The following is a 27,065-nucleotide window of genomic DNA, read 5'->3' on the forward strand; positions in this document are numbered from 1 at the left end:
TTAAGCAGAGATAACAAAAGGTCAGACGTGGAATCACAAGTTGGTACAGGCCAAGAAAAGCAAGGAGCGAGATCACAGCAAGACACAGGGTGCCATCATGGCAAGATGGGATGAGCACAGCAAATGGGCGTAGAGATCACAGGAAAGTTATTGAGACGGACTGCAGGAGGTTGAGAGGCGACCTGATGGAAGTTTGTAAAATCATTAGGGGTATAGACAAGTTAACGGTAGTTGTCTTTCCCCTAGCATGGGGGACTTCAACACCAAGGGCCATACTTTTCAAATGTAAGAGCGGAGAGATTTAAATAAAAACACGATAAATTTTTCCACACAGAGGATGGTTCATGTGTGGAATGAACTTCCTGAGGAACTGGTGGATGTGGGTCCAATTATAAATGTTTAAAAGACATTTGGATAATTACATGCCTAGGAAGGGTTTGGAGGGACATGGACCAGGATCAGGAAGGTAGGGCTTGATTAGAGATAACAAGGTGTAGACCTGGATGAACACACCAGGCCAAGCAGCATCTTAGGAGCAGGAAAGGTGACGTTTCGGGCCTAGAACCTTTGTGGCATGGTCTGAATGGGCTGAAGGGTCTATTTCCATGCTCTATGACTCTGAATCTGTAAATTTCAGTTAATATGGAACCTCGGTTAAATGATACAGAGTACAACCAACAATTCTCGTTTTCATTTACAGAATTACAGAAAGGATATATAGGCACTGAAGAAAATTCAAGGGAAAATATTCTACAATCGTACTAGAATTGAAATGATATTAGGTATCAAGAAAGATTGAAGTACTGAAACTGAAGCACTTCTCTCTAGAAAAAGCTAAAGTTAAGGGTGATTTGATGGAGATATTGAAGATAAGACAAAATTATCTAACAGACTTGGAAATGTTTTCACCTGCAGTTAAAGACAGAACTAAGGATCATAAACATAATATCAGTAATGAATCTAATAGGGCACTCAGCTTAAGTTTATTTAACCACAGAGCTGTTAGAATGTGGATTTTCTACCATAAGGAGCAGCTGAAGTATACAATCAGGGAAATGCAAAAGAAAAAGATAGCTGAGCAAAGGGCCAATGGAATGGAATATTATGAGGATGAGGGCAAGAAGCACATCTGTGTACAGCAAAAAACATTTTGAACATGTTGTTATGCAGAAAGGTCGTTTGACATGAGACCAATTTTTTTTTGACTTCTTTGTAAGTATAAACTGAAATGGAATTTGAGCTGCTTTACCTAAGGCTGAGACAGCATGGCAACTTAACAATCAAGTGTTGTGTATTATTGAGCTGTATAGTAATGTTGCTTTTGTGGAAGGAAGTGAAGGGAATGGATGATAATGAACTCCAAGAATCTCTGGAATCAAGGAAAGTCGGCCTGACAACAACCCTCTGATCAGCACTTCAGCTTGTTAACAATCTACAGCTCAAGCAAAGAGCCATAAAACATTCAGGAACCAGCAGTCTCTCTCTGACTCCCCATCCTCCAAGTCAGGATTGTCAAGTGCAGAACAGACATCTGGACAAATCATTCTCAAAAAACTGCCAGGATGAAGCCAATTGTTTTACAGTCTTAAAGGGCTTAAAATTATGGACTTATGACATGTTGCATTTTTCACTTTTTACCCTTGTAAACCATGCAGTGTGTATTATGGGTAGGGAAAGGTTGGTGTATCAACTATTCATTGGTACAGTAGAACATGGATTGCGAGACAAAATGATACAAACAAAACCTTCATTTCAAGTGGTCAATTATACGGCTCAGGTTTCCAGGCCACTGGTCAAACATCACAACTAAAGAAACAATAGGTTACTCATTGATCTTTAATTTGGATGCTTGAAGCATCCACTTTTTGGACTGCTTCCATCTTTGCATAATCGCTTTTAAATGCGACGCTGACAATGTTTTATCAATGATCTAGAAAGACACAGGAAATTTCCACAGAGCAAACCCCTAAACACAGCCAGGCCAGACAAACGCCACTGTAAAAGAACCAAAAAAAAAAAATCTTTTGACCCTCAAACACAGGCTCGAGATGAGAACAGGTTGGCAAGTTCCAAATCACCACAGAGACAAGGACAGACAGAAACTAAATCAAAAACTGGAGTTAAATCTCTTCCGTAATCAAGTGCAGTGGGGTTTTGCTTCCAGTGATTCACCAGTGTGCAACAATGTCTTTTAATTCAGATGCAGGGAAAAATGGTAACTTGTGTTTTGGGCACAAAGTCTGAAGTTCAATAGTAAGTTGGAATGATTTAATTTTCATGCACAATAGTAAGGGAACAGCTATGAAGAACTGTACATAGGCCACTGCAAATTGACTATTTCTACTTGCACCTCACCTAAAATTATTTTAAGTATTATTAACACAAATCATTACAGCCCCTTTAGCAGTAATTAGGGATCTTAGAGCAGCTGCGGGAAAATTAAACAAAAATTGGGGCAGTCTAAGGAGGAAGAAATTTCTTACAGGTGAGCATGAAACAGATCCTAGGACATAGCTAAATAAACAGCCATGATCAAACTGACATTGCTGAAAAACTTGTAGATATATGGCTGCACACAACTGCAATGCACCTCCAACACAGACAATTTCTAGTGGATTTCCAAACATTTCTCACCTGTTGTGGGTACTGCAGCCCGCCACCCATGGTGCCTTGGGCCCGGCCCTGCACACCCACGGGATAGCGCTGAGGCGCTGGAGGTCCATACGGTTGTCCTGGGTAAGGTCCGCTCTGTTGCGGTGGTGCCTGCTGTGCATATGGATTATTGCTGCCGCCATACGGCTGAGGTCTTTTCATCCCCATCTGGTCCATTGGGCTAGTTGGCTGATAAAAGGAATTGATCAGTGATTAGTTACTGACAACAATATAACTGTCATAACAGCTGATATTGTTTTCAAAGGATCTGCTTGCTTTGCAAAGTTTGGTATTTAGTCAGAGTAAAAACATAAACCGTTGTATTAACAAGGCTTGAAATAAATTCAGCAAGACTAGAAATCAGACCTTCCTCCTTTAAAACATATTTTTCCGTCTTAAACGTGATACATACCACCAGCAAGAAATGCATATCAAAATCACAAGACAATTCAGTTAATCAAAATGGTGCTTAAGGTATTTATACACAACTTTCTAAAATATCTGATGATCTGCAACATTGCCATCAAGCCCATCCGGTCTGATTTCGCCTGACGTGACTACGGAATGACAACCCAGCCCATCGCTATCATTTCAGAGAGAAGCGCATAAGGTACGAACAAAAGGGGGATTTAACTAAGAAAATGCAAGGAAAGGTGCGTGTGCGTGTGCACACACCTTGCAATGCTGAAATAACTTCGGCTGGAAGCTAATTCAAGGAGCAAGATGTCAAAAAGGTCACAAAGATGATTACAGCAGAACCAAAGACACTACAGTATACAGCTGCATTTAGTACTTAATCCAGACTCATAAATCAGGAAGTCAAGAGATTGTTTAATCAATACTGACTTCTTGCAGAAGAAATTCCAAATGTACAAAAACTTGCAGAAACCACTATCACTTTTGATGCAGATTTCTGGCAGTCTTTGTTGCATTCCTAATCCATGCAACAATGCATTCCCATGCGTACATATGTAGAGAATTAATTTCTTAAAATGGTTATTGGTTTATACAGCAGTACATGGCTTTTAATACAATAGATTGGCCCAGAAGCCTGGACGGAGGAAAGATACATATTCATGTACTAATCCCTTTCTTTACTTCATGTCTTACTGTCCAGATGATGAGAAGCCAACATACCACCCAAGATCAAGGACTGGACAACAGGCAGTATGCTATGTAATTTCCAAGTCAGATACATTTCTGGCAACCCTCAGTGGCACTCTTTCAAACAGACCTTTAAAGAAAACTCACCAAAGGGGGCAGCATTGCTTCTGTTTGGTCCTAGTTACACAGATCATCCATTGGCTTACTGGTTTTTAAAAACTAAAACGCAAATGTCATTCTTCTGTCACTGACCTCAGTGCCATTTTCCCATCAACTTAATCAGGAAGCAGACGTTTTCACTCTAATAAAGAATCAAAATCCTTCAAGAGAGAACTGTCACTAAAAACATTAGCGTAGAATTTTACCATCTCCCAAATATTTTATTGTTGATCAGAAACTGATCTATGCACGTGAATAATATTTACATATATACAGTGCTGTGATTACAAGTTTTAAATCAATGCTTTTACTGCAAGGAGGGGAGAATGGCAATTTTCGATTGGGTGGCAATATTACACTGCTGTCTGCCATTTTGTGAACTACTGTGGACATTTTGTGGAGTACACTCATGCAGACATTGCACACTTACTATAAACTGCATCTATTCAGTCTGACATTCCAGTTTCTGAACTGAAACAACATTAATGTGATGGTCTTTACGTTTAAAAAATATCTTAAGATGCTACTAATCATACAAACAAGCAGTCATTTTAAGCTTCCCAGACAATTCAAATGCTAGGGGCTATATAAAACTGGGAATAAGTGCTCAGTGATCCCCTCTCTTCTTGCATTAAAGTTTAAAGAATGTACAAATCAAAACTGTAAACAAAAATACATTCAATTACATTGCTGTGAGTGTAGAACCACATGTCGCCAACATCAAGTACGGCTGGCAAAATTCTTTTCCGGATTGAAATAAGTGAGTTTTTTTTAAAACCAACAGTGAATGATAGTTTAATGATCACAATTACTGAGACTAGTTATATGATGTAAATTCCACTAGCTGTCATGGGGAGATAGAAATCCAGCTTCAGAGAATTCGCTTGGACCTCTGCATGACTGGTCCAGTGACATCGCCACACTATTGTCTCCACTCATACCCTCTTCAAACTTTTCTTGTTTAAGTCCCACTTAAAGCTTTTCCAACCCTATTTTAATCTGAACCAATTACCCCAATTCCAATTTGCCTCTCCTGTATCCCCAAATTTTTTAAACGCTTGCACACACACAGCCCCCTCTCCACAACAGTCAATGACCATGCAATCTCCAACATCTTGAATACAATACCATTGCCAAAATTCACGACCATGGTTCTTCCAATCCACATTTAAATCTCATATTGCCTATATGCCCTACTGGACGATTGAAAAGGTTCTAATCAATGCCACAAGTGATACCTGCCTTCGGGGCAGCAACTTTTGATGCTACTAATCACACCCTATGCTGTTTTTAAACTATTCCTTCATTACCTACCTCGGTGCCTTGGAGTCATTTCACTAAGACTGGGTATGTAATTGAGGCCAATGCATTTTCAGCAATGAGCTCTGCTCATACTCCTCTCAATATTGATGGAAACTTTCCTTGGCCATCACCTTTTCCTCATTTATCCATTGTTTGCTGAGGGAATCATGCATATAAACGATCAGATTCTAGACTGGTCTAGGCCCGAAACGTCAGCTTTTGTGCTCCTGAGATGCTGCTTGGCCTGCTGTGTTCATCCAGCCTCACATTTTATTAACAAGGTACAAGCCAGCTTTTCTTGGTACAAATGCTGCATTCAAAATGGGCCTGCAGTTTTCTACCTGACATTGTTCAACTTAAGGGCTCAGGTCTCCATCCTTAACCAACCACAATGATTCTAAACACCTACTTAAGCACTTTCCTGCTTCTCTAATTAGAATAAGAATGCCACTTCAAATAAGTTTCAATGTTTAGCGTGAAATAAAACTATTGCAGGTTGTCCTATCTCACACTGCATTGAGTGCCTGAAAGACCAGCCCTCCATCACATGCTGTCTCTTACCTTCCTGCCTGGCGCCACTCCAAGACCTTCAACTTTCACAGTTATGCTTTTGGCTTCAAAATCCAACAGTGGTTTAAGACACCCATGAAAACACCGGCCTCGGACATGCCTGTTCCCTGGAGGTCTAGTCATTTATACTAACTACTTGATAGCGAGTTTTGAGAAGATTTGTAGCTCAGGTTGAGGTTCTGGATGTGAGTTTGCTCGCTGAGCTGGAAGGTTAGTTTTCAGACGTTTCCTCACCATTCTAGGTAACATCAGTGAGCCTCCGATGAAGCGCTGGCGTTATGTCCCGCTTTCTATTTATCTGTTTAGGTTTCCTTGGGTTGGTGATGTCATTGCCTGTTCTTTTTCTCAGAGGATGGTGGATTGGCTCCAAATCAATGTGTTTGTTGATGGAGTTCCGGTTGAATGCCATGCTTCTAGGAATTCTCTTGATCAGGGTAGCCCACAAACCCACCAAAACAGCAGCTAATGAACTTAAAAGACTCTATACAGACAACAAGCAAAAGAACGTCATCTACAAAATACCTTGCAAGAACTGTGACAAACACTACATTGGACAAACTGGCAGAAGTACTAGCCACCAGGATACATGAACATCAACTAGCCACAAAACGACATGACCCACTATCACTCGTATCCTGACATACAGATGAGGAAGGACACCACTTTGATTGGGACAACACATCCATCCTAGGACAAGCCAAACAGAGACACGCACGAGAATTCGTAGAAGCATGACATTCCAACCGGAACTCCATCAACAAACACATTGATTTGGAGCCCATCTACCATCCTCTGAGAAAAAGAACAGGAAATGACATCACCAACACAGGCAATGACATCACCAACCCAAGGAAACCTAAACAGATAAATAGAAAGCAGGGCATAACACCAGCGCTTCATCGGAGGCTCACTGATGTTACCTAGAATGGTGACGAAACGTCTGAAAACTAACCTTCCAGCTCAGCGAGCAAACTCACATCCATTAACTACTTGAATTCCACATGTGTGGCCAACGGAATGATGCAATTCTACCATTTCTTATTTCTAGTGCAGAATTAGAGTCCACCTTTCACCCTAGCACAGTTCTGACATTTGTCAGAAATAAACAAACCATTACTTTCAAAGATCAATAAATTAAAGCTAAATTTCACAGTAGTAAAATAGTTATGAAGAACTAAATTAAAAATTGGGATTACAAGGCAGCCAGAAATCCTGACCAATAATTCAGAAAATGAGTTAAAATCCCTTTAGTGCAGTTTGAAAACAATTATATTTAAAATATTGTGTCCTATGAAAATGCAAAGTTATAAATGTTAGATAGAGCAAATTATAGGACTTCCTCAATTGCTGATTACACAAGCACTTTTAAAACATAAGCAGATATGCACAACAATAAACACACTTATGCAGGACATTCAGATTTATTTTAGAAAACTAGGAAAGAGGAAAGATTTAACGGACCAAGATTCAGCATCAACTAATCAGTGATTCCCCACCAAAAAATGCAGGAAGTGCAGAGGTCACCCATCACACTTGCTTGCAGTTACTGCCCACCCACTGTGTACACTCACTTTAACCATTTCGTTAAGGTCTCACAGCAATTCCAGTAACGCTCAGAAGTTAAGACCTAGAGGGCAGAGAACAAGAACGGGTGCAGTGGGACATATAAAAAGCAAAACAAAGCTGCTTCAGAGAGGATATAATAAAGCACAAAACAGCTTAAAAAAGAGAAGTGAAGCTGCCAGCAGTCCAGCACTGACCATCCAAAATAAAATTAACTAGATATCATTCAGTAAACCAGAAAGTAAAATTAGAAAGTACACCGAGAAGAGGGACCACTTTTCACACCAAGGAATATTATTCAGAGAACCATTTAGTACGTCCTCCAAGATGTTTCAAATCCCTTACTATGAGTTACACATGCTGATTAGGTGTGGAACTGAACCAGTCAGAAAGAGGGAAACACTGTTCTCGTGAAGACCTTATTCATTTTTGCCCACAATTAGTGATCACCACAGTCCAGGCAACATTAGCTAACAAATTGCTCTTTCCTCTCAACAGCCATCCAGTACCTCACTCCAATTACCCTTTATTCAAATGAATACTCGACAAGTGCCTATTGGATTTCTAGCATGTAGTTCTTATACTCCTGTTCGGTATCGATGCACATTCAATTAAAACAGATTGCTGTTATCCTGTCCAGTTATTCGCTCCTCCCACTCACATATGCAAACAAAATACCAGCAATAACTAGCATCTACATAGTCACTTCTTACACAGTAAAGCATCATGATGTACTTCACAGCAGTATTATCAAAAACAATGTAATACCAACTATCAAAGGAAGTACTTAGACTGGAGGCCGAAATCTTTGTGACAGAGGTAGATTTCTGAAGGAGGAAATCAGTGTGTATGGTATGAGCTGTTTTAGGCAAGCAATTTCAGACTCTGGGACCTAGGCAGCAGAAAATACAGCCTCCAGCATCAGTATTAGGGATGCACAAGAACCAGAACTGCAATATGCAGACATTTCCAGAACACTGCAATGGTAGAGTTAATAGAGTAGACAAAAAGAACAATACCAAATGTGTGTCATAAGCAGGTTGGAGGTCATTATTTGTCAGTGAGCATGGGGGCAAGAACTGAAAAGGACTTGGTGCAAGTTAGCAGTCAATTAGGAGAGATCCTGACAGAGCAGGCTCAAAGAGTTAAATTGTCATTTCTGCCTTTTAATCCATACATTTAATGTACGTTTGTCTTAAATGAGCTCATAATGAAAAGACAGAAGGTTGGCAGTTGGTCAGGATTGTTAAGTCAAAAGTGAAAAAGAAATGGATGATAGTTTTGGCAGCATTGGAAAGGCAGGTGAGGGGGATGAGTGATGTTGTTATTAAGATGGAATTAGGCATTCTTTATAGAAACTGCATACAGATAGTTCTCCTGTAATGCAATTGTTGCATTCTTGTGATCTTGCACTATAGAAAATCAGTTTAAGAAATTCACTATAGAAAAGTCGTTATATGTGTACAGCAAAAAGTTCACGTTATCCAAACAGTGTCCACTATTCAATCGCATTACAGCCAATTCATGTTAATGAAATACTCATTATAGCAGAAATAACTGTATGGGGGCAGAAGCTCAGCGCACAGATAAATATTTGTGAGAATTGCAAATCAGGAAGAAAGATGGAGTTGACAGTCAAGAATTTTGTTCATGGCATCTGGAGAAAAAAGTTTCAAAAATCACCATGTTCAGCCCAACATGCATCAAAGGCTGGTTTTGTGCTTTTTGGCATGAAATTAAGAATATAAATCCTTAGTTTACTGAATAGAAAATTTAGTGTAACCAATCAGAACACTTTCAGAAATATATAAAATGTCAAATGGAACAACATTTCAACAAAAAATATAGAATCTTGAACACAATTATAACACCTTCACTGCTGCTAAGGATAATTAACATGGCAATGGTTAGAGATGGAGCTATTCAATTTACATGAAGTACAATAATGAAACACAATGTATGAGGCTAATCAACCTGTATCAAAGTTTGTCCTCCCCACAAATAAATTCCCAATTCAACGTTCCCAAATATGTTCTCTTTCAAATATTTAACTAATCTTAAACAGAGACGCAGTCTCTGCTTTCGTCAACTTCAGTGACTTCTGCAGCATAATTTCAACATGCTAAAATTTTTGCTTTCCGTCCAAAGTCCTCTGCATTTAATTTACTCAACATCCCCTTGTTCTAGCCCCTTCAATCACTGGACATGACCATGTTTTGTGTGCTACCCACTCAATTTAGCTATCTTTCAAAATCACCATTTCAATTTGTTAAAACCTTTATCTTTGTACCTCCTTAGAGCAGGTAACTTCCACTTCCAAGCTGCAAAGCAAAGGATGATTGCCAAAGATTTCTTTATCAAATGTGACCTCATCATATATCACACAAATAATCAAAAGCACTTGCCATTTTAGGAACCCAATATGACACTTGGTTCCCTCACATATTCACAACAGACAGGATGGGAGTGGCAGAAAAGCTTCAACCAGGAATTATCAGAATCCTGAGATAGTAGGAACTGCAGATGCTGGAGAATCTGAAATAACAAGGTGTAGAGAAGAAGGGTCTAGACCCAAAACATCAGCCTTCCTGCTCGGTCTGCTGTGTTCATCCAGCTCTACACCTTATCATCATAACCCATTCTGGAATAGACAGCAATATTCAAATTTTGCAGCTATGAAGAAAAGTGCTGAGAATACAAAGCTGGTACAGAGCTTTGTACCTTCAACTAATTTCCTGGTGTTCCACACTCAACCTCTCAACTTTGAGGTGACCAGGTGGCAGAAAGAGGGGGACCACCAGAAGGAAGGAACAGTTGACCTCAGGTTAACATTATTCATCTGGGCTAGCTGTGGAAAGGATTGCCACTCACGAAGCAACCTCTATAGCAACGAGATGTTCAATCCAGAAGTGTGACACCCTGGGTGCAGCCCATCATCATCTCTAAAGACAATGAATGCCCACTAGATTGCAATCATATTGTGGCAGTGCTTGTTACAACGCAAGCAGGTTTCCACTGAGAGAAGATTTCTCACTGGATTACCAGTTAAACCTCATGCCCTAGGTTTACAGATTGGAATGAATGTCTAGTCATAAATCCGTGGATGTTCCAACATGAGAAATAAGCCATTCAACCCATCATATCTGTGACAACTATTTGCAGAAGTACTGTCAATTGTTGCAACTTTTATACTGTTGTGGCAAAAAGAAATTGTTAAATTGGCCTCTAATTTAGTCAAGCCAGCATTTAAGAATTACATTCAAGTGGTCTTTCTGATCCAAGTTAGTTAATACGAGTAATGGTTAATACAAGTAATCACTGAAACCTGGTTAATCTCAATCTGAGCATTAATTTGCAGTCATAGGCCATTTACTTGTTCATGTGCTTAACACATTGTAAATAAGAAGTCTATGAAATGCAGTTATTAACTGCGCAAATTAAGAAATAGTTTCTTCATTTGCAGAGGTATTTATCAAGCTGTGTGAACCCACTTACTGACCCCACCTGCTAATTAGTAGTATGTATAGAATTAGGTCATTTTTAGTAGTATGGGGACTTTACAAGTGGCTTATTTTCATAATATTTCAATTTAAACTGTAAAAATTTAAAAATTCTTATTTAACGCTTTCCTGATTCTTCCCATTGTTGAAATTCACAGATACAACATAAAATGATTTACCTGAGTTGGAGGAAAGCATTTTAAGGCCAGCCTTATCAAAACAGAAACTAGTTAACAAGCATATGACATTTAAACAACACAAAAAACAGTTAAATCTTGACTATTTTCAGGCAATAGAATATTAAAAACCAGAAGAGTTTGGTGCTTTGTCAGGAAAGTAACTGAAGCTGATCAAGATCTGCCATGATAAACATAAAACTAAAAAAAAAGTACTCCACTCTTAGTAAAAGGTGCCAAAGTACTTTGGAGTTAGTGGCACAATCTCAAGACAGTCACAGTGAAACTCTTGCCATTAACAGGACAAAGTATTTTAACCCTGGCATTAAAAAGCAAAGTAAAATTAAGTCAGTAACAGCTCAGAAAAAAGCCATTTGACCCAACTGCTTGCGGTCCACACAGGTCTCCTTCCATCCAACTTCAAATAACCCTATTAACATATGATTCTGTCCTTTCCACTGTCAAGTACCTCTAGAGTATCTTTAAATGCAATTATGTTATTCCCTTGACTACTCCTTGTGGTAATACATTCCCCATTCTAATTTCTCAAGTTAAAAAAATTCTCCTGATTTTCTTATTAGATTTAGTAATGATAATCTTATATTTGTGAACACTAAATCCTTCCAAGAAAGAAAAAGTTTCTTATTTTAAACCATCCATTAGGTCATCCTCAGCCTTGTCGCTACAGAAAGGAGCCCATGTTAGTGCAAATCTCAAAATTTGAAACTAGAAATCCAGTAACATTCTTACATCATTTTTGCATCTTCTCAAAGGCTTATCATTTATTTACAACATTGATCTAAATTGAAATGCTATGTACAATTCAATCATGACATGGCCAAGATTTGACAAACTTAACATTAACATATGACTAATTTTAATTTACACATATGTAACTCCATATCTCTCTGCTCCTCTAACAGATTTTAGGTTCCAATGTAATTTGGGACATCTGGTAGCAAAATCATCTCGTACTTATCAGTTCTGGACTCTGCTTATTTATTACTCATCCAGTCTGCAAATTGAAACTACCTTACATTTTGCTGCAAACTTCCTCTTTGTTCAATACTAACCCTCACCCCACACTCAACTTTGTTGCGCACGAATTTAAAATTTATTCCCTATCAAATACTGTACATATTAACATACATTGGTACTGGCACTATTTTCAATTCCAGTGCACCACTACTTTTTGACAGAGTAACTGGACAATCATTACGCTAGATCTTCTGTTTTGTAGCTGGCTTGCTCTCCATTCTGTGTCCTGAACCCACATATTTAGATCAAGTTTCCAAATTCACTATCCAGTTCTCAGGTAACAAATCAAAGCCAACAACAGCCCTCACACAAGATAACTGTGTTTTTATACAAAGGAGGAAGTTCATTGGCACAAGTGTGAAACCACCAGGATTTCACCACATTTCTTCAATATGTTGCCTCCAGACAACTCAATTTGGAGTCCTAGTTCTGTAACGGCACTGCAGGTGTTGTCTGTTTCCAACCAGCAATACTAACACTGCAAACACCCAACATCGGACTTTACTGAGGAGCCTAGCAACGCTAAGTACATTCATGTTCTGTGTTTGCCTCAACTCACTATATACAGGGTAAAGGACTTCCACAGGTCTTTAATCTAGTCTGTAAATGAACATTCCCTTTCTGTGGGATTGCTCATTTCCTAAAGATACCTAAAGTAACTTAGATATACAGCAACTAAATAAGTATCAGCAAATCTACAGGAAATTCAACTCTGGTGTTTTCAGTCAGCTTTCTTACATCGAGAGGAGTCACCTTTTCCCCCCAACAAATTAAGACATTGCCTTTTCTCCTGAGAGGATTATATAGATATTACAGCAGATACTTCCACTTATGAAATCAAAAAGATTTTTAGGAACTTAGTGAAAAACCTCACTATAGCATGAAGAACTGTTAGGAACAACCATTCCATTTGCTGTACCTCACGGCAAGCCAGGTCCAACTGTGGGAAGGAAGGCTCCAACACACTATTTATAAATCATTTTAAATTAAGGGCACTCTGCCTAAAATCTAAAACCTCACAGCTGTGCACTGTTTGAATTGTTGCCAAGTAAATTTTTCATCAGTCTTGGCAATGAATGAATGACACTCAGTAAAAGACAGGAGGGTTTGTGATGATGTGACGTCAAGGAGGGGGTGGGGAAGCACATTGCACACTTGTTCCAAGTAGAGTCTCTGGTTCACTCACACTGCTCTGCTGCCTGCCTCTTATGAATGCAAGGAAGAGATCTCTTTCTTGCTGCACTTTGCATTGAATAGCACATGGCTAATCTACATACACGAAGGCCACACCACTTCTTGTCTGAAGGGTTAGCATCAGGGGCTGCCTGCCTAGGAGTTGGATTCCTGCCTGATGACTGATAATGACGAGTCAACAGATGGCTTGGGTTGCTAATAAACAAAGATGGTCATGTGATTTGCCACACAGCAAAGGAAGCCAAGCTGATTGTTTAAAGACACCAGCTTCTATAATATTAGCACCGCCTGCAATCCACGGCTGCTAAACAGGCTCTCTCGAGTTAAGATTATAAAACTACATGAAACAGACTGGTGCCTACATGAATCAGCCCAGTTTGCTTGCCACTGCGGGGGCTATCTACTTTGATATAAACCAGATATTCAAATATGTACGATAACAAAAGAGCAAGAAGCTCATGGGTGCTAAACTGGTCAGCTGAAAAACTGTAGATCACAGTATGCAAGTTGACTTGACATACAGGATAACCCTATCTCTTCAGCACTTGACTTACACTCTAAATCAGCATACGGGATCAAACAGGTGATAGGAGCCTTGTTGCAGAAACAATTGCTGAAGACACGCAGACAAAGCAAGAGATGAACAGAATAATTCTTTTAGCAAAATAAACAAAATACAACAAAAACCAGAAAATATTTGGAAAAACTCAGCATGTCTGGCAAATTCTGCAAAGAAAACAAAGTTAACATTTCTGGCTCTGAAACGTTAACTTTGTTTTCTCTGCAGAATTTGCCAGACATGCGGAGTTTTTCAAATAATTTGTTTTTGTATTTCCAGCACCTGCAGTTCTTTCGGTTTTTTGAATGAAATACAAGATGCTTCAAAGTTAAAAGTTCTTAAATGTTTAGTAATTCAAATAACAGTGCTGAAGCAAAAAAATTCCAGGTTTGTGAAAACATAATTCAGATTAGAATGAAGTAGCCATCCTGAAGAAAATGACCAAAACCAAATTGGCTATCAGAACAGAAGCCAGCCATGTGACACGTACCAGAATGAGTCCTCAAAAATCAGAATGCCTACATCATTATCAGAGACTGTGCATAAATGCGCTCGGGTATTCCAAATCAAACCAAAACCAAAAAATTTTCAGCTCCTTTTTATGGAATGAAACAATTTATTGTTGCAACAGAAAACCATGCGATCAGAGATTAACCAGTGTCCAGCAATTCAACTACAGACAGCAAAAACATGTATGCCCATCAAATCAGTGAAATTCATTGATGAATTTCAATATTTCCAGAAGCTAAACTATGGACTGCAAACTTTTGAACAAAGTAGAAAATTACAAGATTCGGTGACTACATTGAGTTGAACAAAATCAAAAGTCTACAATAATTTTCAAACATGAAGATGACATAAAAGCATTCTAAACATGATGTTCACTGTAGCATTTATGTAAATGCCCATGACAACAATTGGACAGATGAGGATGCGGTGAAGTTATGGATCCATAATGTGTGAAATAGGTATCCCTACAGGCAACTGAATGGATGCAGCTTAACATCAACAGTTGTATCCAACACACCCAATGAGATCCAGAGGTGCCAACAAAGAAATAACAGTCATTGTGGTTGTATCAGTGGCCTTTAACGGCTTTAGTTCAAACTCTGTACATGTGCTTTAACAAGCCATACAAGTATTGGTGTGTGCCACATGCATGAGTGGATAGCCGATACAGAAAAAGGGCAGGAGATAGTGGCTAACTCAAATGAATAATTTTATCAACAGGACTGTGTTCAGCAGTTGAAACCCAGGCTGATTTTAATTGAGTCACACTGAGGTTTGGCAATCTAAATCGTTATGAATGAGCAGAACTTGGTGCAGGATGAACACTAATTTTCCATCCTTCATAAAATTAGTTGCTAAGACTATCAGGAGATAATGCTCATAATAATTAAACCAATTATTCGACTTTCAGACACAATATTTGTGAAGTATCTTCAAGATGGCAGCTTGAAAATAAAGGAAGTGATATAATACACTCGTCGTAAACACCATTAACACTAGTTCATTCCAATTTTCTCAAAACTCTTTAATTGGAGCGATCAAAAATTAAGCTTGCATAAAAGCAGCCAACAACTGATATTATACACTGCCTTCAGCAACCCAGCAATTGACCTGGATTCTAGAAATGGCGATCACAGCCCTATTGACTCTGCAGTCATCCTTAAAAAACATCAGGCGGCTTGATGCAAAATTGGGAGAACTAAACAAAAGTCTGAGAGTGAAACTGTCAAACATAGCTGCCAGACACCATCTCAATCCAATTAGAAGGGTGAGACAATCATGGAGTGTGGAGGATGGAAGGTCAAACAGAAGCATATTCACACAAGTTGGGGAACTTGATACTGATGTTTGGAAATGATGTACAATTGGAATTTTGTAATTAAATATTGTCATGTTCTCAAAGGCAAGATTCAGTGAATTATATTACTCAACAACAAATCAAGTTCAAAATCCCTCAAACTAGTTCCGAATAACATTTCACAAGTCTGGATACTGATGTTAGAGGAAAATAGTACAAGGAGCAGAAAGACAAAACCAGACTCTGTGGAAGTCAATCTTATTAAAGAAAGAAAACACAGGAAGGCAAATTTTGTTGTTTTGCCCTGCTCAAATTAATAAAATCAATTTGAATTAAGTTCATGCACTGCCATTTTCAGTCCTCTGCTATGACACAGTACGTTGTTCAATATGAAAGTAGTACATTGTTATATGTAAATAAGAAACCCAAATGAGGAAATGGACAGAGGAGTGTGATACTGAAAGCTGTGCAGCATCATGTTCTGGCAGAAGTACATTCTGTAAATACACTAGGTTCTACCAATGTAGCACACTGATCTTATTGAAGTGTGAATCATTACTGTATTTCTTCCTTCTTGATTCAATAAGTTGACATTGAGAACTAACTACTAAAAAGGAGCATAATAAGATTGGAATGATTTGTCTCAAGCGTAGATGGGCTAAAATAGAGAATTTAGTTCACAATTTTACCAGAAGCCATGAACTTCTACATCAGCCATTACCGATAAACTGATTTTTTTTTTTAAAAATCAAACAACTGCAGATGCTGGAAATCAGGAAAACAAACTGCAAGAGAAACTCAGCATGTCTGGCAGCATCTGTAGACAGAAAGCAGAGCTAATATTTCAGGTCCACTGATCTTTCTTCAGAACTGGAGTTCTGAATTACTGATAAACAGATGGTGTGTAAACAAGGATTACATTGAAATATTCAGGGATTTTTAAGCACAGTAACTTCAAGGTGACCATTTTCCCCTGATACAAATAGCGAATGTGCCATTCAAGGTGTATCAGGCACATTATTGAACCATATAATCCCTACAGGAGAGAAATAGCTCACTAGGTCACTCCACCCACCAAATCTGCAATGATCCTCCAAACAGCACCCCACCCAACCCAGCCTCCCATCCCGTAAACCACCCCCTTCCCACAATTTATCAAGGCCAGTCCACTCAAAAATAATAACCCACACGTGTCATAATCAGAGTAGACCCTATACCATCAGAAGAAATCCACCCAAGGTGGCAGCACCATGGCATACAGTCAGGTAACATTCTCAACACTGAGTCAGACAAAATCCAAGGAGCAAGGTCAACATTTTGTTGACCAAGAGCAAGCACTAACAGCAGCATGGGGACAGTATGCACTCTGGGTGGGAGACTAGACTGGCTCAGCAGCACCAGTACTGAGTAAGTTCTAAAGGTCACAGCTGTTATACTAGGCTGTGGAATGGAATGAGGGAAATACCCATTGGACCCCATCCTCACGAGTCTACCTGTTGCAGGTAGAAATACCGTTACCAATAGAAGAGTTTAGCATACACAGAGAGAAAGTCTGATCGCCACATTAAGGATACCCTCCATCATAATGTGTGGCACTGCCACTTGGCCAAACACGTAGACTTCAAAAAGACGAATCAAACCCAGGCACCTATGCATCACTTTGGGTCATCAGCACTTGTACACCAAAAAACCAGCATCCAGACAGGACCCATCTATCCCACAGCCTACAGATCAGGTGAGCCTCTGCAGCCTCATTACATCCAGACATGAATGGTGGCAGACAATTAAACATCTGAAACAAGGCAGTGGGCCCCACAAATATGCCTATTAACGACAGGAAACCCAGCACATCACTGTAAATCTATTTGCATCCATCTCCAACCACAAGTATGGATTGGATGATTCATCTGTCTCTTAAGGTCACAACATCAAAAATGTCAGTCTTCAACCAATTCAATTCACTACATTACAATATCAAGAAACCACACTGGATATTGAAAAGCACATGGGCCTTGGCAACATCCCATTTAATAGTATGGAAGACATGCCCTAGAATATGCCTGGCCCTAAACATGATGTTCCAGGATCGTTTCAACCGTGGCATCTGAGAAATAATATGGCAAACTACCTAGATATATCCTATGCACAAACAAGTAGTACAAATCCAACTCAATCAATTACCAGAGATAATGTGAACTGCAGATGCTGGAGAATCCAAGATAATAAAGTGTGAAGCTGGATGAACACAGCAGGCCAAGCAGCATCTCAGGAGCATAAAAGCTGACGTTTCGGGCCTAAACCCTTCATCAGAGGGGGGGGGGGGGGTGAGGGTTCTGGAATAAATAGGGAGAGAGGGGGAGGCGGACCAAAGATGGAGCGAAGATAGGTGGAGAGGAGAATATAGATGGACATGTCATCTAAAAGAATGGGAGGGGGAGTTGAAATGGTTTGCGACTGGGAGGTGCAATTGTTTATTGCGAACCGAGCAGAGGTGTTCTGCAAAGCGGTCCCCAAGCCTCCGCTTGGTTTCCCCAATGTAGAGGAAGCTGCACCCTATTGGTCAATTCTCACAATCAGTAAAGTGACAAAAGGGATAATCAGCAGGGCTATCAAACAGCACTTTAAAGAAATAACTTGCCCATTGATGTTTAGTTTGGATTCCACCAGAGCCACTAAAGACAGAGTTCATTAAAGCCTTGGTCCAAATATAAACAAAAGAACTGAACGCCAGAGTGACGACCCTCAATACTAAGTCAAGGTTTGATTGTGTATAGGAAAAACCCTACCAAACTTGGAGCTACAGGAAAGGGAACATTCTCTGAAGGGTGAAGTTATACTTTGCTCAAAAGAAAAACACTCGTCGTTGTTGTAAGTCAATCTCAGGCCCAGGACATCAACATAGCTCCTCAAACTAGTATCCTGGGCCCAACTGACTCAGGTGTTTCAACTACCTTCCCTTCCTCAAAGATCAGCAAACATTTCCACTTCAGACAACTGCACAATAATCAGCACCATTTGCGGCTCTTCAGATAAAACAGCTCCTGTCCGTATGCAAGACCCTGGGTAATAATCATTCAACCTTGGGCTGATGAGTAGCAAGTAACATTCACACCACACAAACATCAGGCAAAAACCAACTCTGTTGATATTCAGTGAAAGCAATGCCTTTCAATCTTCTCCTGTCAACATTCTAAGGATTATCACTCAATAGTAAGAGACTATACTGATCACAAATAAGGGATACAAGAGTGGGTCAAAAACTACGAATTCTGCAACAGCTAACTTGCATTCTGTCTCCCCAATGCTCGCCTACCATTGACAATACAGAGACAGGAGTAAGATAGATATTATTCATTTGCCAGATTGGGTGCAGTTCCAACAACACTCTAGCAGTTCAGCATCATCCCGGACAAAGCGGCCTATTGGCACCTCATCCACCAATTACGCGCAGTCGTAGTGTACACCATCTAAAAATGCACTGCAGGAAATTAACAAGGCTCCTTCAGCAGCAGCTTCCAAACCCTTAACCTCTAACACATTGAAGGAAAATTTGTTAGAAAACAACACTTGAAACAACAGTAGCACATGTATGGGAACACCACCACCTTCACGTGCTCCTCCAAGTCGCACACCACCCCGACTTTTAACAATATCACCACTCTCACTGCTACTATTCAAAAATACAGTAACAGCCATCCAATCAGTACATTGGGAGCTCTTGCACATCAATAACTGCAATGGCTCAAACAGGCAGCTCACCATCTACCCCACAGTACTGAGAAATGGACAAACAGAAGTTCACTTTACCAACAGCATGCACAGAGGTAATGACAAAGCAAGGGTAAAGACGCTTTGCAGGTGCTTTATAAAGCAAAGTTAATAAACATGAAGCCACTTAAAAATCAAAGAGATGTAGAGAAGGAACTTTAGAGCTTAAGACTGGATATGGCCATCAATGCTTGAGCAATTAAAATAAGGGATTCTCAAAAGGCCTGAATTAGATATGGTGAGCATACATTTCTCAAAGCTGGATAGAGAAGACTAGACATAGGAAGGGTGAGATCACAGGCATTTGAAAATAGGGATGAGAATTTTTAAAATCAAGGCACGCCTTGACTAGGAGTCAGTTTAATGCACGGACTAGATAAATTGAAGGATCTGTTTTCATGCTGCATGACTAAGTCAGTGAACACAAGATTAGTAGCTGAATAGGACTACGCAAGAATAAAGACATAGGAATTAATTATGAACTTTTCAATTTTTCAGCAGGTAAAGTGGAACATCAGTCAGCATTACATTGGATTGGTCATACATTGACGTTACAAAGACAGGAAATGCGGGTTTCAACAACAGAGGGAGAGGGGTGGGGACAAGTAGTAGTCAAGTGTTATGATGATGGAAACAGGCAGTATATATTACAGCTTCTGACTATAAATCTGCATTAAGAATGAAATATACCAAAAGGTTTGCTAATAATTTGGTTTAGACTCAAACTATTACAGGGTAAGGGATGGCGTTGGTAACTAGAGAGTATAGACTGTAGACAATGGCTTCAGTTTTCCCAATAGTTAACCAAGGAAATTTCTGCTCATTCAACACAATATCAGGTAAGCAGCTTCACAGTCTAGCAACACTGGAGCACTTAAGAGTTTAGGTAGTTGTGTGTTCTTAACTACAAGTGAAAGCTAACACCATGTTTTGGGGTGGTGTCACCAATGGACATCATGTCAAGAAATTGGATGGATCATGGATAGATCCTTAGATGACACCAAATGCAAGGCTGTAGCTGCAGGAAGAGAAGGCATTAACGCTTCTCTATTTTTGTCCAATTTTGAGAGGAGACCTGTGGCATAGAACCATATTAGAGATTGCAGGCAGGAAAACAGATAAAGTTAGTTTATTTTTGTCACAGGATCTAAATCAGCTGTAATGACAAAAGACATGTATATATTTTTAGATTTACAAGATAAAGTCCTTGCTTTCTACGACAGATTGGAGCGACTGGGTTTGAGGATGATGAGGGGGGATCTGATTGAGACACAAGATAATTAAAGGATTGGACACTCTGGAGGCAGGAAGCATGTTTCCATTGATGGGGGAGTCCAGAACGAGAGGACACAGATTAAAAACAAGGGGTAGGCCATTTAGAACAGAGTTGAGGAAAAACTTCTTCACCCAGAGAGTGGTGGATATATGGAATGCAGTGGAGGCCAAGTCTCTGGACACTTTCAATAAAGGGATAGATAGAGCTCTTAAAGATAGAGGAATCAAGGGTTATGGGGATAAGGCAGGAACAGGATACTGATTGTGGATGATGAGCCATGATCATAATGAATGGTGGTGCTGGCTAGAAGGGCCGAATGGCCTACTCCTGCACCTATTGTCTATTGTCAGACAAAGACAACACTGCAGTTTCAAGGCAAGTAACCAATCTTTGCAGTGCTCTCTTATCCACTCTGGTTTAAAACATTTTGGTCCATTTCAAACTAAATAGGAGAAAAATCTTTCCAGGATGACTCACCTTTCACATTCCTTTTTTTTAATCCATTATTCTGACATGTAGGCAGGGCAATGCACAAGTTCAATTAACAAACTGGGTCAACATTCTTCCCAGCAACACAACTATAAACTCTCTGTTCACCTCCACCTGGTGAAAAAGGTTTATACCAATCATGCTAACAATACGAACAGAATGGAAGCTCTCTTCCACCCCTCAAGAGTGGTGAGAGAATGAAGTCAAGACCAAGAGATTCAAAAAAGATAACACAAACCAGACAGACTTTGAACCAGGTAACATTTTTGAATGGGGACGTGGACATGCAGAATCTGACTTCTCCCCCCCAGAGTGGAGAGACAGTGGCTCTGGTAACTATGCCATGCAAATTATTCTTGCCCAAGTTTTGCAGGCATGAAATTAGTTACCACGCCCCATCAACAATAAAATTCCTACCCAACTCATTCATTAGAACATTACCCAATGCCAAAATGGGGCAAATTTGATTCACTGTCAGCACAATGGTGCCATTTAAAGATAGATCTAAAACATTTCAATTCTATTCCCAACTGACACTACTTCATACTTTCCCTAAGCACTCACGGTTGCATAAAATGTGAAGAACCCACTGATACGACTGTTCTAAGGAATATATATCAGTACCAAGATTCTCTGAGCAAACTAAGGTGGATCAGTGTGCAGTAATAGTCCTTGTTTCGGAGTGTGTTGTCATATTGAGGGGTGACCGGTGTCAAAAGCTGACGTAGATCGTACAAAGCATTATGACAAAATGGAACTGATTTGCAAAAGTACTGATGGGAACAGAGATGCCAGGGATGATAGAGTAACAGTGACCAACTTCAAGGGGAGAATTCTGATCTGAATACATTAAGACTGTTTACTGTTAATGCAAGCGTTTTCACTGGAGTTTAATATGCTCAATCTCTTTTTTTATTAGTGCAAAATATTGATCATGCTTACTAGCAAGTGTGTGGATGCTGACTAGCAAATTTACAAGCAGTCCCAAAACTACCTAACTAGACACTCACCCAGATACCAAATATTCAATGGCCACGCCAGTCCTCAAGACTAGGTAGCTCTCTTGCAATAAGAATTTTAAATCTTTTATTAATTTGCATATGCATTTGCCAGCCTTAACAATAAAACTAAAAGTTTAACCATTTTGACACCACAGAGACTCCCCTGTCATACTACTTTCAAAGATGCAGGAAAATTTATAATAACTTGAAATTATTACAAGTACACCAAAAGCATAAATCCAACAATGGGTTGAAGAGACATTGACAAGGTTAGGGGGAGTTAGCCCTTGGGCAATGGTGCCCCATACCTGAATTCAGTAATATAGCTGATATCCAACTTGTTTCAAAAGGTAAAAATATCAACAGGTTCCCTAGTGTAACTGGTCAATACACAAACTTACAATGTTGGAACTTTCTAATACTGGAAGCAACTCAGGAATGGCCCTTCTCATCTCAACACCAATTAAGAACAAAACATGTATTTTGCATAGGAAAACTAACATCCTTCTTAGTTAGATACTTCAAGCACCTGGGACAGTAGTAATCATTCCAATATAAACACAACATGGTTAGTAAAGGATATAGAATCCTGGGCTTCATAAATTGAGACAAAGTACAAAAACAAGGAGGTTATGATGAATCTCTAAAACATTTGTTCAGTCTCAGCTGGAATACGTCCAATTTCTGGCATTGCATTTAGGTAGGAATGTGAAGGCAAGGAAGAGGGTAAAGAAATAGGAACTTCAGTTATGAAGTTATGTGGATAAGTTGATGTTATCCTTCAAAAATAGGCAGCCCAGGCATATTTTGTATGGAAAAGGCACAAAGACATGAGTTACACCCATGCCTGACTGATGTCCTGTGACTTGCACCTACAAGAGTCTGTGTATGTAGACATCAATGGCGTATATGATTCGATTCAGCTATGAAAATACACAAGATTCAATACAGAACCAAACTTAACATAATTCAGTTCAAGAACTTCAGCTGAGACCAGGTGGGCCATCGAGCCATAAGAAAGCTATTCTCACAAAAGGTATAAAATAACTACCCTTCAATGTTTGCAATGTTTATTAAATGCACCAGATTCATATGCGAACAGAGCATGAAGCTATGATAATAAAATGTGAGGCTGGATGAACACAGCAGGCCAAGCAGCATCTCAGGAGCACAAAAGCTGACGTTTCGGGCCGAGACCCTTCATCAGAGGGGGGGATGGGGAGAGGGAACTGGAATAAATAGGGAGAGAGGGGGAGGCGGACCGAAGATGGAGAGTAAAGAAGATAGGTGGAGAGAGTGTAGGTGGGGAGGTAGGGAGGGGATAGGTCAGTCCAGGGAAGACGGACAGGTCAAGGAGGTGGGATGAGGTTAGTAGGTGGCTGGGGGTGCGGCTTGGGGTGGGAGGAAGGGATGGGTGAGAGGAAGAACCGGTTAGGGAGGCAGAGACAGGTTGGACTGGTTTTGGGATGCAGTGAGGGGGGGGGGGGGGGGAGCTGGGCTGGTTGTGTGGTGCAGTCGGGGGAGGGGGCGAACTGGGCTGGTTTAGGGATGCAGTAGGGGAAGGGGAGATTTTGAAACTGGTGAAGTCCATATTGATACCATATGGCTGCAGGGTTCCCAGGCGGAATATGAGTTGCTGTTCCTGCAACCTTTGGGTGGCATCATTGTGGCACTGCAGGAGGCCCATGATGGACATGTCATCAAGAGAATGGGAGGGGGAGTGGAAATGGTTTGCGACTGGGAGGTGCAGTTGTTTGTTGCGAACTGAGCGGAGGTGTTCTGCAAAGCGGTCCCCAAGCCTCCGCTTGGTTTCCCCAATGTAGAGGTAGCCACACCGGGTACAGTGGATGCAGTATACCACATTGGCAGATGTGCAGGTGAACCTCTGCTTAATGTGGAATGCCATCTTGGGGCCTGGGATGGGGGTGAGGGAGGAGGTGTGGGGACAAGTGTAGCATTTCCTGCGGTTGCAGGGGAAGGTGCCGGGTGTGGTGGGGTTGGAGGGCAGTGTGGAGCGAACAAGGGAGTCACGGAGAGAGTGGTCTCTCCGGAAAGCTGACAGGGGAGGGGATGGAAAAATGTCTTGGGTGGTGGGGTCGGATTGTAAATGGCGGAAGTGTCGGAGATAATGCGTTGTATCCGGAGGTTGGTAGGGTGGTGTGTGAGAACGAGGGGGATCCTCTTGGGGCGGTTGTGGCGGGGGCGGGGTGTGAGGGATGTGTTGCGGGAAATACGGGAGACGCGGTCAAGGGCGTTCTCGATCACTGTGGGGGGGAAGTTGCGGTCCTTAAAGAACTTGGACATCTGGGATGTGCGGGAGTGGAATGTCTTATCGTGGGAGCAGATGCGGCGGAGGCGGAGGAATTGGGAACAGGGGATGGAATTTTTGCAGGAGGGTGGGTGGGAGGAGGTGTATTCTAGGTAGATGTGGGAGTCGGTGGGCTTGAAATGGACATCAGTTACAAGCTGGTTGCCTGAGATGGAGATGTTCGCAACAAACAACTGCACCTCTACATTGGGGAAACCAAGCGGAGGCTTGGGGACCGCTTTGCAGAACACCTCCGCTCAGTTCGCAACAAACAACTGCACCTCCCAGTCGCAAACCATTTCCACTCCCCCTCCCATTCTCTTGATGACATGTCCATCATGGGCCTCCTGCACTGCCACAATGATGCCACCCGAAGGTTGCAGGAACAGCAACTCATATTCCGCCTGGGAACCCTGCAGCCATATGGTATCAATATGGACTTCACCAGTTTCAAAATCTCCCCTTCCCCTACTGCATCCCTAAACCAGCCCAGTTCGCCCCCTCCCCCGACTGCACCACACAACCAGCCCAGCTCTTCCCCCCCACCCAACTGCATCCCAAAACCAGTCCAACCTGTCTCTGCCTCCCTAACCGGTTCTTCCTCTCACCCATCCCTTCCTCCCACCCCAAGCCGCACCCCCAGCCACCTACTAACCTCATCCCACCTCCTTGACCTGTCCGTCTTCCCTGGACTGACCTATCCCCTCCCTACCTCCCCACCTATCTTCTTTTCTCTCCATCTTCGGTCCGCCTCCCCCTCTCTCCCTATTTATTCCAGTTCCCTCTCCCCATCCCCCCCTCTGATGAAGGGTCTAGGCCCGAAACGTCAGCTTTTGTGCTCCTGAGATGCTGCTTGGCCTGCTGTGTTCATCCAGCCTCACATTTTATTATCTTGGCATTCTCCAGCATCTGCAGTTCCCATTATCTCAGAGCATGAAGCTATGTCTGTCATACACAGTCACAAAAAGGAATCACTACAGAGCTGGAACAAAAACAAAGAGGCACTATGACATTAACTACAGATTTCAATTTAACTGCAAACTGAGAGGAACAAACTCTAATGAAGGAAAAACTTCACCTCAAGATGCCTCCAGAAACAATACAAGGCTTTTGCAAAATGTAGGAACAGCCACTCACGACAGTGAATATGAACCAGGTGTCAGTGCTGAGGATTTTTTTTTATTTAGGCAACTTGCTCCCACTCTTAACAGCACTTTTTGCCACAAGTTCCTCCACAGCCAATGGGCTTCTCACCACACAAGTGCAGGATCTAACAGAAGGGATCCACCACACAATACAATTTTCCAAGCAGAAAAATGCCCCATACAGTTTCAAAGAGCAGTATTAAGAAATTAATGAGATAAACAGTTGGTCCAAGAGCTAGGTCTTAAAATCTTAAAGAAAAATAAACTGAAATGGCTGCAGGATTTAAGACATGGAATTTCTGAACCCCAGCTAAGTGGCCAATGCGTCCAATGATGGGGTGAAAGCAGTGCATATATTATGCAAAAGAGACTGAATGAACTATGATCTGCCGTAAAATATTCAAATATCAACACTTCAATTCAGAATGCGCTCAACCCTGGAGACCAAACCAGGCCATTCAGGTCATCAAGTTTTGCTTTAATTCAAATTATCTATCCTGTTCATTTTTTTCACATTGCTCTCTATTGAGGAACATTTTAAAGTTTCAAATTAATTTATCGATTTTATGAGAATTTATTGAATTGTTCTGTTCTGAAGGTTCACTGGATCCAGTGACCATTAACTCTGCTTTCTCTCTGTGAATGCTGCCAGACCTGCTAAGTTTTTGCAGCAATTTGTGCTTTTGTTTCTGATTTTGAGCATTCATGGTTCGTTTGCTTTTTGTAAACCCCCACAATTGGTTGTTTATCAGCAGGCTTGGAGTGGTGTTAGCAATGGCCTGGACTTGGGTACACTAGCAAGCTTAGAAATAGGACAGACACATGGCAGATTAAATTTTAAAAGTGGAGAAGTACAAGGCATTTCAGAAGGAAGAATAAGAGAGCATTATGAACAAGCAGTACAATTTTAAAGAGCATACAGAAACAGAGAAACCAGATACTTTCATAAAATATTTGACATGGCAAATTGAAACAGCTGCTCCTAAAGTATATTGCTTTATAAATAGATAGAATATAAAAGCAAGTTATGCTAAGCCTTTAAATTCTCTGGTTAGCTCTCAACTGGAATGCTGCATTCAATTCGAATACCTGACTTTTGGATGGATGTAAAGGCTTGGAAAGGATGCACAAATATATTCAAATGGCACCCAAGTATGGAGGACTTAAGGAGAAAGTAGATGAGACAGGCATATGGGGAAAAGACAGGAGATTACCACTAGGTAACACAAATGGCACATACATGACAGGCCTTCTTCTGTATCATAAGAATTCTGCAATAATTCAGTAGGTCGAGCAAAAACATAGGAGATCATTTAATCAATTTGTACAGGTGAGCCCATGACTGTAGATAAGGACACGGATGAAAAATGGTTGGGAAAAAGATCCAGAAAGGAGGGAAAGACACTGTTTTCTACATTAAAATGAGCTGCAACATACTCCCTAACAGGATGGTG

The 27,065-nt window shown here is 40.7% G+C and overlaps 1 protein-coding gene across 2 annotated transcripts in view; it reads right to left on the reverse strand.

Moving 5' to 3' along the window:
• Nucleotides 1–27,065, reverse strand: part of LOC125464965 (AT-rich interactive domain-containing protein 1A-like) — a 128,335-nt gene that overhangs the window by 85,537 nt on the left and 15,733 nt on the right. For both annotated transcript variants that reach the window (XM_048557942.2, XM_048557940.2), the window contains exon 2: nucleotides 2,635–2,841. In XM_048557942.2, coding sequence (XP_048413899.1) covers nucleotides 2,635–2,841 — 207 coding nt within the window. The remainder of the gene's footprint in view (nucleotides 1–2,634; nucleotides 2,842–27,065) is intronic.

The sequence above is a fragment of the Stegostoma tigrinum genome, chromosome 24 (assembly GCF_030684315.1).
Source record: "Stegostoma tigrinum isolate sSteTig4 chromosome 24, sSteTig4.hap1, whole genome shotgun sequence".
In the NCBI taxonomy this organism is placed as follows: Eukaryota; Metazoa; Chordata; class Chondrichthyes; order Orectolobiformes; family Stegostomatidae; genus Stegostoma; species Stegostoma tigrinum.